The sequence below is a fragment of the Peromyscus californicus genome, unplaced genomic scaffold, assembly GCF_007827085.1.
Source record: "Peromyscus californicus insignis strain IS unplaced genomic scaffold, ASM782708v3 Scaffold_14__1_contigs__length_90479793_seg_2, whole genome shotgun sequence".
Classification (NCBI taxonomy): Eukaryota; Metazoa; Chordata; class Mammalia; order Rodentia; family Cricetidae; genus Peromyscus; species Peromyscus californicus.
In genome coordinates, this window is record NW_026294436.1 from 45,507,727 (window position 1) to 45,521,578 (window position 13,852).

Genomic DNA, 13,852 nt, shown 5'->3' on the forward strand with positions numbered 1-13,852 from the left:
TTCTTTCTTTCTTTCTTTCTTTCTTTCTTTCTTTCTTTCTTTTATGTACATCAAAACCCTCAGTAAAGTTTTAAGAAGTAGAACTTTTGAGAGATGATTAGTTCGTAATTAGGTCTGCTCTCATGAAAGGATTAATGTCATTCCACAGGAGCAGACAAGTCAGCTCAGGTCTAAGCTTAAGGTAGACCTTCCTGCCTTGTCTTTGTCTTACATCTGTTCATTTGTCTATGTGTGTTAGGATACAGGACAAAGGTCAACAGACACTGAAACTCTTATCTTGGACTTTACAGACTCTACAACTATAAACCAAAAAACCTTTTGTTGTTTACAATTTTACCTTGTCTCTGACAGGCACTCTGCATGTCAGAGGAAGCAGATTGAGATGCCCTCCTAAAACAATCCGGTCTCCGAGGTCACAGACCCCAAAACACCAGAGTCATCATTCAGCAGCAGTAGATGAACCTCTATTTATTAACCCAGTGTGCTCATCCCTTACCACCTATTTCACATCCATGTAAGAAAAGGAAAAGGATGCCTGATCTTCCAGGGCAGGCTTGACACTCCCAAGGAATAACGTCCATTACCTGTGGGGGCCTTGGTTCTGGCCTTCTTGCTCTCCCGGGCCCCCTTCTGAGCCCATACTTGGACGGTGTACTCCACACCCGGTCTCAGGCCTGTGAGGACTGTGCTGCTCTTCTCCTTCCTCACTGGAATCTCCCTGGTCTCTCCATCAGCAGATGTGTAGCGCACCATGTACCTGTCAATATCAGCCTGCACCGGGTCCCAGGAGATGGTGGCTGTATTTTCTGTCACCTGATTGGTCACCAGGTTTTTGGGACTGTCAATGTCTACAAGGAAAAGTCTTAGTCAGTATGTGCTATTGGGTCAGCAAGTCAGTAAAGGCTCTTGACCAGAAGTGCGGCAGCCTGAGTGTGATCCCCAAACAGATGGAAATGGAGAAGGAGAGGACTAATTCTAGAAAATTATCCACTGACCTCCACACATGTGTCATGGCCTGTGTGCCTACACATACACAAACACACACACACACACACACACACACACACACACTATGATGATGAAAGTGATGATGATGATGATGATGACGATGACAATAAATCAATATGCACCATTAACAGGCCCAGGGTACAGAAATTGCTAGCCATGTTGACTGGTGAGAGTTTTAATTTTCTGTGGTTTTCCATCTCATACACTCCCATTTGGGTGGGGGTTTGCTCATTTAGTGTCTGTTATTTGTCTTTTATTTCTGCTTCATGTGTGCACACCTCTTCCCAGGAATGCTGCCCTATTCAAGTAGAAACCCAACTAACCAGAATCTGAAAATCTAGGGTATGTCTTCCTCGAGAAGTTTGACAAAACGGATTTCTTACTCATTTGGTAAGGAATATCAAGGTTTTGCAACAAAAAAGAACAAACAAGTTTGTGTCCATTAGCATGACAGTAAAGACCTCTCATAGGACTTATCATTTCTAGTGACAAATTTATTTTTTAATTAAAATATGACTTAGATGTTGAAAAGCAAACTTTTACTTGCAACAGCAGACCTAAAATCTAGAATCTTAAAGTAAAATTTAATTTTTTTTTAATTTTCTGGCATCCTTCACAAAGACCCCAAAAACAACATCTCTAGGAAAAGATCCATGCACCTGGAAGTGGAACTGTACACACAGTCGGCCAGTTTGGAGGCTGATTGGAAAGTCTGGCACACAAGGAAACCAGTTGAAAGGAGGTAAGGGATGATGTGGGAAGTTGATTATGGAAGAAATAACCCATCATTTCAAAAATCATCAATAATCATCTGTATCAGAGGAAAAAATTAAAATTTGACTTCCCCTAAACTTGTCACGACAGCCGTCATCCCTCTAAACTGGGGTGTTCATTACCTGTGTGAGCTTCAGTGTTGGCTTTCTTGCTCTCCCGGGCTCCTTTCTGGGCCCACACTTCAACCTTGTACTCCACACCTGGCCTCAGGCCTGACAAGACAGTGCTCCTCTGTTCCTTCCCAATCAGAAATTCTTTGGATTCTCCATCAGCAGAGGTGTAACGCACCACATACCTGTCAATGTCAGCCTGTACTGGGTCCCAGGAGACACTGAGAGTGGTCTCTGTCACCTGGTTGGTCACCAGGTTTTTGGGACTATCAATATCTGAAAAGAAAAGTGCTAGTCAATAAACACTAGAATAGACACCAAAAATAGAAACCATTTTGTTTAGGCTGAGTTTCCTGTTCTTAGGTCCCATGTCATATGCGTATTTTCAGTTTTCACAGACAGAAACAAACCATAATTGGACTCTTGGGTCCTCAAAGAGGAAGAACAGGATTGTTGTGGAATATTTGTTTACACTGTAAAGACATGTCTCTGCCTAAGATACCTTCTGATTGGTTTAATAAAGAGCTAAATGGCCAATAGCTAGGCAGGAGAGATAGGTAGGAATTCCAGGGGAAAAGAGGAAGGGAAGTGGAGGAGGAATCTAGGCAAGCAATTTTGCCATCAGACTTGGAGCAAGTTAGATATGCCATACTAAGAAGAGGTAACCAAGCCTGTGACAGAATGTAGATTTAAAAAATATGAGCTAATTAAGTTATAAGAGCTTGTTGGGGAAAAGCCTAAGCTAAGGCCAAACTTTCATAATTAATAGTAAGTCTCTGAGGCATTATTTGCGGGCTGGAGTCCCAAAGATAGTCCAACAAGAAAGCTTGCTACAGGGGACAATGGAATGGCCACCATATCCAGAGTTAGAGGGCTTGTGCTCTAGTCCCAACCCCAGAAGAATAGCTGAAGGACGGAAAATACATTAGGTTATAGTCAGTAAATAATCTCATCCCAGTTCTGCCATTGACCAGCTATGAACTTAGACAGCTCAGCTGCTCTGAGTGTGTCTCAGTTTCCTTTTCCATAAGTGTGGAACTTGAACTAGGTTATAAGGTAGGTCAATATTCCATGAATACCTCATGAGTCAAATCCCACCTTCATCATGTATCTACATGGCTTATAGAAATCGAAGATTTCACTGGATTTGAGGGTTTTGTGATTTTTGTTTTGTTTTTGTTTTTGTTTTAATTATAAAACAGGGGGGTACTATCAACTCAACAAATTCCTCTGAGGAAAGGAAAAAAGCCCTTATTTATTCCTAGTGGGTATATAAAGTAGTATAAACACTATATCAATATACTGGCATATATGATATACTGAAAAACAAAGGACAAAAGAAGAAAATGATCCAGAAATTCTAATCCTATGTATATGTATTTGAAAACAAACTAGCACACAAATGCTGTGGCATCATTATTCACAAGAGTAGAAAAGGAAACAATTCACATTTTCACAACTGACAAATAGATAAACAAAATGTTATATAGCCATACAATGAAATACCCACTACCAAAATTAAGAATGGATTAATGCTACAATGCAGAAGATCCTGAGGAATACTATTTAATGAAAAAAGTAAATCACTAAATGCCACATTATGTATGAATTCATGTATAACAAATGTTCAGCCTAATCAGAGAAGTTTCTTTGCATATGGACAGACGTTGATGTAGACAGTCACAACTGGTCACAGTACAGAGAATAAATGCCTGTGTAGTGCTCAGCCAAAATGTGACTTCTATATCTTACACACCCTGGCTTGGGAGCCATTAAGGAAGAAGGGACAGAAAGACTGTAAGAGTCAGAAGTTGGAGAGGACCTGAACAGAAACAGTGTTTTCTGGACACAACAAGACCACTATAACCGTGTGGCTGTGAGTGGCTGCATAACATGAAGACAGTCAACATTCTCAACATTCCAGCCTGAACAGGAAATAGGCTCATGGAACCTGAAGCCCAGTTGAGGAGTTATTGACAGTTGATGGGTTCTAGGAAAGGGTCTTTAAGGGTGTGGCTAGGTCAACTATGGACGGCCCCAGACCTATGAGTATGTGGGCAGTAGAAATTGATTTGGTGGATTATGAAGGAGGAGGAGGAGGAGACAACAATCCAAAGTTGAGAGGAGCGGGGGAGTGAGGGTTGCATCTGGGATGAGTTAGGGGGAAGAGTGGGGAATGATCAAAATACATTGTGTGTATTATGAAATTCTCAAGAAGTAGCAAAAATATACTTTCATTTAAAAAGAACTGTCCAGAGCAAAGAAACCTAAGGAAACAGAGAGTACTTGCTACTTAAGGCTGCAGGGAAAGAGACTAGGAAGTTGCTGGTGATGGATATGAGGCTCCTTTTGCCGATGATGTCACTGAAACAGTGGTAGCAGTTGTGCAGCTCTGTGAATATGTCAAGAACATGCTAAATCCCTTGAACTGGACTCTTCAAGAGGGTGAATTTTAGTGTGAAAATGCATCTTGGGAAGGTTGTTCTTGTTGAAGAGGAAACACAGATGGAAAAGCCTTAGAATTATCAACTGTCCTTGTATATAATTAGTCACAGGATATTCAGAGTAGAAAACACAGTACTCAAGAGGGGTTCTTTTCTAAGAAAGCAGTGTCCTCCCCTGTCCCAAAGTGAGCACAGAAAAATCCATTCATTTCAATAAAGTATATAACTTACAGATTCTAGCAATACTGTTTCTTTTCAAGAAAGAAACTGACCACAAAGGAAACACCTATTTTGATAAACAGTGGGTGGACGTGCCAATCATCACTAACCTTTAGGAGACAAATGAAGAAGAGAATATGAGGTCCTTCTTTTGAACCAATGTGTTAAATAGCATGGAAGGATGCTGTGGATAGTATGACAAAAGCCTGTCACTCTGTCCTCTACAGTCATTAGTTTCTTCCAAGACTAGAGAAGGAATAGCAAGTGTCCCCCCTCTAAGGCTTACCATGAAACATGTCACAGCCTCAATCCACAATGTTCATACCTGTGGGGGCCTTGGTGTTGGCCTTCCTGCTATCCTGGGCTCCCTTCTGGGCCCACACATCAACCTTGTACTCCACACCTGGCCTCAGGCCTGTCAGGACAGTACTGCTCTTCTCCTTTGACACAGGAACCTCCCTGGTCTCTCCATCAACAGAAGTGTAGCGCACCATGTACCTATCAATGTCAGCCTCCACTGGCTCCCAGGACACACTGAGAGTGGTCTCTGTCACCTGGTCAGTCACCAGGTTTTTGGGACCATCAATATCTAAAAGGAAAAGAGCTGATCAATAGATACTAGTCACAGACACCAAAGAATGAGACCATTTGGCCTTGGCTGGGAGAGTTTCCAGTCCTTAAGGTTCCCCCATACCTTATGTGCATTTCCAATGCTTCATGGACAGAGAGACCTTGTCCCCACAGCTGAACTCAGAGCCTCAAGGAGGCAGCACAGGACAGTGGAATGAGCAGTGTATCCAAAGGGACTGGGTTCTACCTTAAGAGGCAGAGCTGAGGGCCAGGAAGCACCTTAGGTTCCAGTCAGTAGACCAAACTTCATCCCAGCTCTGCCATCAGCCTGGGCAACTGGTACCTGCCTACTTTCCTCATTTTGTAAATGTGAGCTGAGGTTAATAAATTATAAGATACTTCAGTATTGCATGAGTATTTCTGAAATCAAATCCATGTGATATCAGCCATGTGACTTATGGAAACCACTCACTTCACAGAATCGGGGGATTCTCAAATGTGAGGTGGAGACATTGACTCCTGCTCTGCCAAGTCAGCAAACACTCTGAGGACAAAACATTGCTAGTGGACGTGTAGAGTCCTATTGCACTGTTTTCCTAATAAGTTAAAGTTAGAACGACCAAACGATCCTGCAGTTCCACTCTTCCTTGTACAACTAAGAAAAATGATGGCAGATGTATGCAAAAACCTTGTGCACAGAAAGGTGGGAATACAGTGAAGCACTGGCCTAGCATGTCCCAGGCCCTAGTTTGGATCCTCAGCATCATACACACAAAAATATTTATATACAAATGTCCAATAACATTATTCATAACAGACTCTGAAAAGTTAAAATAATCCAAATGTCAAACAACTGAGAAACTGAAAAGCAAGTGCGCTGACATGTACTGAGAAATATTAATTTGCAAACTGATACATGTTATAGCACAAATAAACCTGGAAAATGAAAGGCATCTCCTCAGAGGCACACAGATTATAAATCCACGTATAAAGAGTGTCCAGAACAGAGAACTCTATAAAGACAGACAGCAGTTGTTAACAGACTTGGAGGCAGCGGGGTTGGAAAGTGCTGGCGATGGATGTGAACTTGAGCTCTGCTCCTTTTGGCAATGATAAGAGACTGCAGTAATAGACTACAATAGTTACAGGACTGTGAGCACACTGAAATCACTGAAGTGCACATTTTAAAGGGTGCATTTCAATATGTAAATGTCTCTTAATATGGCTGTTCTTACCAAATGTGTGAGCAGAGATGAAAAGGCCTTACAATTACCAAATGTCATGTGAAATACCAATGGTACAATCCTCAGAAGGGGATTTACCACTAAGAAAGTAACATTCTCTCCTTACTCCAAAGTGATCACAGAGAAAGTCATTTTCCTGGAGTACTTACCTCACAGACTCTAACATATATATCTCCTTTCTGTCACTTCACTAAGAAAAATATTTTGATATTGATACACAGTTGGAAGAACACTGGGGAGAAGTCACCCACCACCATTGGTCCTTTTACTTTCATGCCAGAGATCACACCCAGGGACTCGTTCATGCTACACAGGACTGTATTACTGAGCTCACCACCAATCTCTATGAGGCTGAAGTATAAGGCTGCATATGAGGTCCTCATTAAGAGATAATGTGTCCCTATGAACACCTGGTTTTTTGACAAAGAAGCCAAAATTATACCATGGAAGAAAGAAAGCATCTTCAACAAATGGTGCTGGTGTAACTGGATGTCAGCAGGTAGAAGATTGCAAATAGATCCCTATCTATCAGCCTGCACAAAACTCAAGTCCAAGTGGATCAAAGACCTCAACATAAATTCAGTTACAATGGACCTGATAGAAAAGAAAGTAGGAAGTAACTTTGAATGCATTGACACAGGAGGCCACTTACTGAATATTAGGCCAGTAGCATAGACACTGAGATCAACAATAAATAAATGGGACCTCCTGAAACTGAGAAACTTCTGTAAGGCAAAGGACATTATCAATAAGACAAAACAACAGCCTACAGAATGGGAAAAGATCTTCATCAACTCCATATCTGACAGAAGGCCGATCTCTAAAACATATAAAGAATTCAAGAAACTAGACATCAAGTACCAAATAATCCACTTAAAAAATGGGCTACAGAGCTAAACAGAATTCTCAACAGAAGAATCTCAAATGGCCAAGATGCACTTAAAGAATTGTTCAACATTCTTAGCCATTAGGGAAATGCAAATCAAAACAACTCTGAGATATCATCTTACACCTGTCATAATGGCTAAGATCAAAGCCACTAGGTCAGCTTATGTTGGAGAGGATGTGAAATAAGGGGAACACTCCTCACTACTGATGGGAGCACAAACTTGTACAGCCACTTGGGAATCAATATGGCAGTTTCTCAGAAAATTGGGAATCAATCCACCTCAAGACCTAGCTATACCAATCTTAGGCATATACCCAAAGGTTGCAATTATACCACAAGGACACTTGCTCAACTATGTTCATAGCAGTATTATTCATAATAACCAGAACCTGGAAACAACCTAGATTCCCCCTTAACCCAAAAAATGGATTTTTAAAAATGTGGTACATTTACACAATGGAGTATTACTCAACAGTAAAAAACAATGACATCATGAAATTTGTAGGCAAATGGATGGAACTAGAAAAAAAATCACCCTGAGTTAGGTAACCCAGACCTAGAAAGACAAACATGGTATGTATTCACTCATAAGTGGATATTAACTGTAAAGGATAACCATGCTACAATCCACAATGCCAGAGAGTTTAGGTAACAAGGAGAGCCCAAAGAGGGACACATGGATTTCCCTGGGAAGGGGAAATAGAAAAGATCTCCTGGGTAAACTAAGGGTAGAAGGAGGGGTGATGGGATCATGAGGGATCAGGTTGGGTGGGTTGGGGGTGGGATGGAGAGAGAAAGAGTAATAAAAGAGATATCTTGATGTGGCAAGGCATTTCAGGATCAGGGAGAAACCTGGTGCCAGGGAAATTCCCAGGAATCTGCAGGATGACCCCAGCTAAGACTCCTAGCAATAGTGTAGAGGGTGTCTGAACTAGCCGTCTCTTATAATCAGATTGGTGAATACCCTAATTGTCATCAGAGAGCCTTCATCTAGTAACTGATGGAAACAAATGAGATCCATAGCCAAGCACTGGGCCAAGCTCCAGGGAATCTTGTTGAAGAGAGGGAGGAAGGATTGTAGGAGCCAGGGGGGTCAAGGTCATCACAAGGGACCCACAGAAACAGCTAACTTGGGCTGATAGGAGATCACAGAATCTGGACTGACAGCTAGGGAGCCTGCATGGGACCGACCTAGGCCCTCTATATATGTGTGGCACTTGTGTAGCTTGATCTACTTGTGGGACTCCTAGCAGTGGGATCAAGGCCTGTCCCTAATGCTTGAGCTGGCTTTTGGGAACCTATTCACCATACTGGGTTGCCTAGCCCAGCCTTAATACAAAGTGAGGAGCTTAGTCCTACTTCAACTTGATATGCCATGCTTTGTGGACACCCATGGGAGGCCTGCTCCTTTCTCAATAGAAACAGGAGGAGTGGATGGGGGAGAGGGAGAGGGGAGAGGGGAGGAAACGAAAGAAGAGGAGGGAGGGGGAAACTGCTGCCAGGATGCAAAATAAATGAAAAATGTAATTAATAAAAAATGATAATAAAAAAGAAGTAACATTTATTGAATTTTTTTCAATGTTGAAGAATCATTTAATGTTTGCTTCCTGCCACATGGATTATATCACAAGATGTGTGGCATCTGCCCTATTCACTGGCCCAACATCATGCAAGCCTGAGATACCTCTGTAGCTCAGAAACGCATTGTGCCCTGGAACTGAACTTCACAGACTCACACCATGGTGGCTGTCAGTAGCAGAAAGTTGAAAACATTCTAATCATGCATTGCTTAAGGATGATGCCCATCACCTCCTTCCTACCAGAATATTTTTTAATTAAACCCTTTTTATTATTTCAAAAAAAGAGAGAGAATGTGTTACCAGCACTGAGAGATACTGCAAGCTGTATGACAATGTCCTGCCATCCTGATTCTCTCCAAATCATTGATTTGGGCCAGTAGCAGTGAAAGAAACCCAAACGTGACCACCACCCCCCCATTTGCATAGGATGATATCAGTTACAGTCTCAAAGAACAATGTCCATTACCTGTGGGGGCTTTAGTGCTGGTCTTCCTGCTCTCCCGTGTCCCTTTCTGGGCCCACACGTCGACCTGATACTCCACACCTGGTCTCATGCCTGTCAGGATGGTGCTCCTCTCCTCCTTCCCAACAAGGAGCTCCCTGGTCTCTCCGTCAGCAGAGGTGTAACGCACCACGTATCTGTCAATGTCAGCCTCTACTGGGTCCCAGGACACAGTGGCAGTGTTCTCTGTCACCTGCTCAGTCACCAGGTTTTTAGGGCTATCAATATCTAAAAGGAAAAGCTTGATCAATAACCACTAGAAAATTGAGTGTGGTAGCTCAATTCTACAGTCCTGTTACTCAGAAGGCTGGGGCAGGGAATCATGAGATTGTGAATTTGAGATTAATATAGGCTATTCAAAAAGATTTTGTCTAAACACAGGCACACACACACACACGCGCACATACACACACACACACACACACACACACACACACACACACACACACACACACACGCACACATCAGGCATCATTAAGCCTTGGCTGAACGTTCCTATTCTTACACTTATCCCATCTCCTATACTGGCGTTTAGTTGATTCGTGGACAGAGACCTTGTCCCCACAACTACTTGAGTCCTCAAGGCAGTAGCCCAGGACAGTGAAAACAGTAACATACTCAGAATTCGAGAGGCTGGGTTGCAGTCCCAGCCCAGTGGCCTCAGAGACCTCAGCAGTTAGCTAAACCTCAGTCTCCTCACCTATGAAAGTAGATCCTAAATACGTGCATGATAAGATGCTGCAGTAGCCCATGAGTATTTTATGAATCAAACCCTATGAATTACCCACTAACTATGTGAACTGCAAAAATAATGTACTCCAGTAGATTGAGGATTCTCAACTGTGAATGGAAACATGGTTTCCTGCTCTACCAACACAACAAATTCTTCTCAGGGCCAAGTAAATGAAAAAAATTACTCTTGTTTTTGCTTGTGGGTATGTAAAAGGGCACAACCACTTTGGAGATTAGTTTGGCAGGAACTTAAAAATTAAATATATAGGATTAACAATTCAGTTCTAATACATCTACCTAAGAGAAATGAATGTCCCAGTATCATTATTCATGATAGTCCAAACATGAAAACAAACCAAATAGCTACAAAGACAAACTGGCAAATAAATGTGTATATCCATACAAGCAAATATTAATTTTAATAAAAATAGGTATCAATATATATTATAATACAGATGAACCTGAAAACTATGTTTTATGAAAGAAGTAAACCACAAAATGCCACATGCTGTATTAATCCATGTATTAGAACTGTCCAGAACAGACAAATCTAAAATAGTTAGCAGTTGCTACCTGTGGGGAGGGAATGAGGATAGGCAATAACTGGTAATGCATATCACGTTCCTTATTGTGATTAAAATCTTCTAAACATGCAGGCTAATAGTTGGGCAATTGTGTGACTATGTAATAGTAAATGCTGAGCTGTATACTCTGAAGACTGAATTTTATACGTAAACACGTCTTAATAAGGCTATTCTTTGCAAATGAAAGAATGGGAAAGCCTTAAAATTATCCACTGCTGTTATGCATGACTGCAAGTCTATGATTGTCAAAATGGAACACATAGTCCTCAAAAGAGGATCTACTCACTAACAGAACAATAAATCCTCCCGTTCCAAGAATATCCCAGCAAAAGCTATTTCCCTAAAGCACTTGGCTCCCAGATCCTAAAGCATATGCTTTCTTTATGCCATTTCATCTTCAAGATGTAATAATTCAGTGACTGACAGTGAGGGAAACACACAATTAGAAGAACAGTGTATAGATTTGAGCAATCATTAATCTTCTTAAGACCAAAATATGAGATCTGTATTTCTGGATTAAGTGTAAAGGGTGTGCGGGGATGGTGTGGGGCATATGACAAAAGCCTGCCACTCTGTCCTCTACAGTCATTGGTTTCTTCCAAGACTAGAGAAGGAATAGCAAGTGTCCCCCCTCTAAGGCTTACCATGAAACATGTCACAGCCTCAATCCACAATGTTCATACCTGTGGGGGCCTTGGTGTTGGCCTTCCTGCTATCCTGGGCTCCCTTCTGGGCCCACACATCAACCTTGTACTCCACACCTGGCCTCAGGCCCGTCAGGACAGTGCTGCTCTTCTCCTTTGACACAGGAACCTCCCTAGTCTCTCCATCAACAGAAGTGTAGCGCACCATGTACCTATCGATGTCAGCCTCCACTGGCTCCCAGGACACACTGAGAGTGGTCTCTGTCACCTGGTCAGTCACCAGGTTTTTGGGACCATCAATATCTAAAAGGAAAAGAGCTGATCAATAGATACTAGTCACAGACACCAAAGAATGAGACCATTTGGCCTTGGCTGGGAGAGTTTCCAGTCCTTAAGGTTCCCCCATACCTTATGTGCATTTCCAATGCTTCATGGACAGAGACCTTGTCCCCACAGCTGAACTCAGAGCCTCAAGGGGGCAGCACAGGACAGTGGAATGAGCAGTGTATCCAAAGGGACTGGGTTCTACCTTAAGAGGCAGAGCTGAGTCCAGTCAGTAGACTAAACTTCATCCCAGCTCTGCCATCGGCCAGCCTCAGCCTTGTCTCTAAGCTCTTCTTCCTCACCTCTAAAATTATGTACAGACTGCCATGTCGAATTCTGGTTCTTTCAGGAACTAATCTTCAACATATGCATCACTTTCATCAATTATTAACTTTGTTTTATTACTTGGGCAAGTTGCTTCACTGTATTCTGCATTTGTAAAATGGAATTTTTTTTTGGTGTGTGGGGTGTGTGTGTGTGTGTGTGTGTGTGTGTGTGTGTGTGTGTGTGTGTGTGTGATTAGCTCTATCCACTAAAATAAAAACAATGTTTATCAATATGAGATTCAAAATGTAACCAAGGGCATTCCAGCCCTTGTCCCTCAACTTCTTCCACAGAGGAAACAAAAAACAGGAGAAGAGAGATATTAATTTATATCTTGTAGATTTTTACATCATAGTGTTACATCATATGAGTTAATAACATTTTATGACTGCTCTTAGCACTGAGTAGATGCCCAATATTTCAACCATCATTATTAATGATAAAATCAATTCATTGACACTTTATAAATCCAAGAGATTATTTTCCTCCATACTACATAGCAGAAAGTAATAAAAATACATTTTATCAATAAACTAGTAATATTTCCTTCTTCCAAACAGTTCATTGCAAAAGTCATTTTCCTAAGGTCATTTGCACAAAGAGTCTACTTCAAGTGTTGCTTTGGGCTATGGCCACAAGAAAATTGGTATCTAATTTCTACTTCCCACAAGTAAGGCAGGATCAACAGTTTTAGGATCCTTGGCTGACCAACCATGTCCAGACTGTTAAGGAAGTTGGAAAGGCCAGTATGCTAGGACTTAGAGAATGGAATTATTTAAAAAGACTGTGTACCTTGGGTGAGGTCTGAACTCAATATGTTTCACCAGGATCCCTGGTAGAGCTTATTGTGTTGGCTAGGGAGCAAAAGATCTCAGCAGGGGTGATTAGCAATGCCTAAGACATGCTGATTGCCACAACTCAGTATAGGGGAGGGGGACACGGGTGTGCTAAACATCCTTCAACACACACACACACACACACACACACACACACACACACACACACACACACCTGAAACAAAGGAGTGTCCTGCTCAAATGTCAAAAGTGATGAGATTGAGAAACTCTTTCTAAAGCATGGGGAGCAATGAGCTGGTGTATGACATGTGGCTAAAATACCACATCCACGAGAAAATGGCTGGCAGCTCTCACACAGAACAAGAGGGACTTCAGCATTTCACACGGACTCTGTGTTATTTGAAGGGACATAGGATGTGTGTGTGGTTCTCATAGACTACATATCAGTTGAGCAAGTGGGTTGTGCCTGGGGGTTCTTTCAAGAGCTGTTCTGGGAGACTACCTAGAGGTATGAGATGATTCCATCAGATCCTCAGCTGGCCAACCTTGGTCAACCAACCATTAGAGGAAGTGTGCTAGGGGATTAGGAGGGAAAAGAGGTAACGAGTCAGGATGGAAAAATTTGTAGTTAGCCAGCTGAAAGAGCAGGACTCCAAGTACTGGGAGGAAGACAGAAGAGAAGCTGAGCAATGCCCCTGCCCGTGGCAGGCAGTGAGCATGCAAACAGCTAACGGCAAATGAAGGATGGACTCTTACATGGAAACGGACATTTTCATTACTAACAAAATCAACACTGGGGGGACTAGACACTGGCTTATTTTTAGATAACAAAACACTGCAATTATTTCTGCCTAAAACATTCATCCGAAGGGCAGAAACAGGAACAAACTTCATTGGAAGGGTTTAAACAAGTGAGGAATTTTTAAAAGGAGGAAGCTGTTTGTAGCACGCGACCTACAAGTCCGACTCTCTCGGGATGACAGTTATTTACGCTTCCTTCATATTTGCTTCTTGCCAAAGTGAAACGTTTATCCTTAATAACAAATAAGGGACACAGGCAGAAGAAGGGTGGAGGTGTGAGCAATAAGCATCAGTCTTTAAAGACCA

At 42.0% G+C, this 13,852-nt stretch overlaps 1 protein-coding gene across 1 annotated transcript in view; it reads right to left on the minus strand.

Moving 5' to 3' along the window:
* Positions 1-13,852, minus strand: part of Tnn (tenascin N) — a 64,502-nt gene that overhangs the window by 27,064 nt on the left and 23,586 nt on the right. The window contains exons 9-13 of the mRNA XM_052737341.1: positions 11,340-11,603; positions 9,305-9,568; positions 4,881-5,144; positions 1,905-2,168; positions 585-848 (exon numbers count right to left, since the gene is read on the minus strand). Of these exons, the coding sequence (XP_052593301.1) occupies positions 585-848; positions 1,905-2,168; positions 4,881-5,144; positions 9,305-9,568; positions 11,340-11,603 (1,320 nt within the window). The remainder of the gene's footprint in view (positions 1-584; positions 849-1,904; positions 2,169-4,880; positions 5,145-9,304; positions 9,569-11,339; positions 11,604-13,852) is intronic.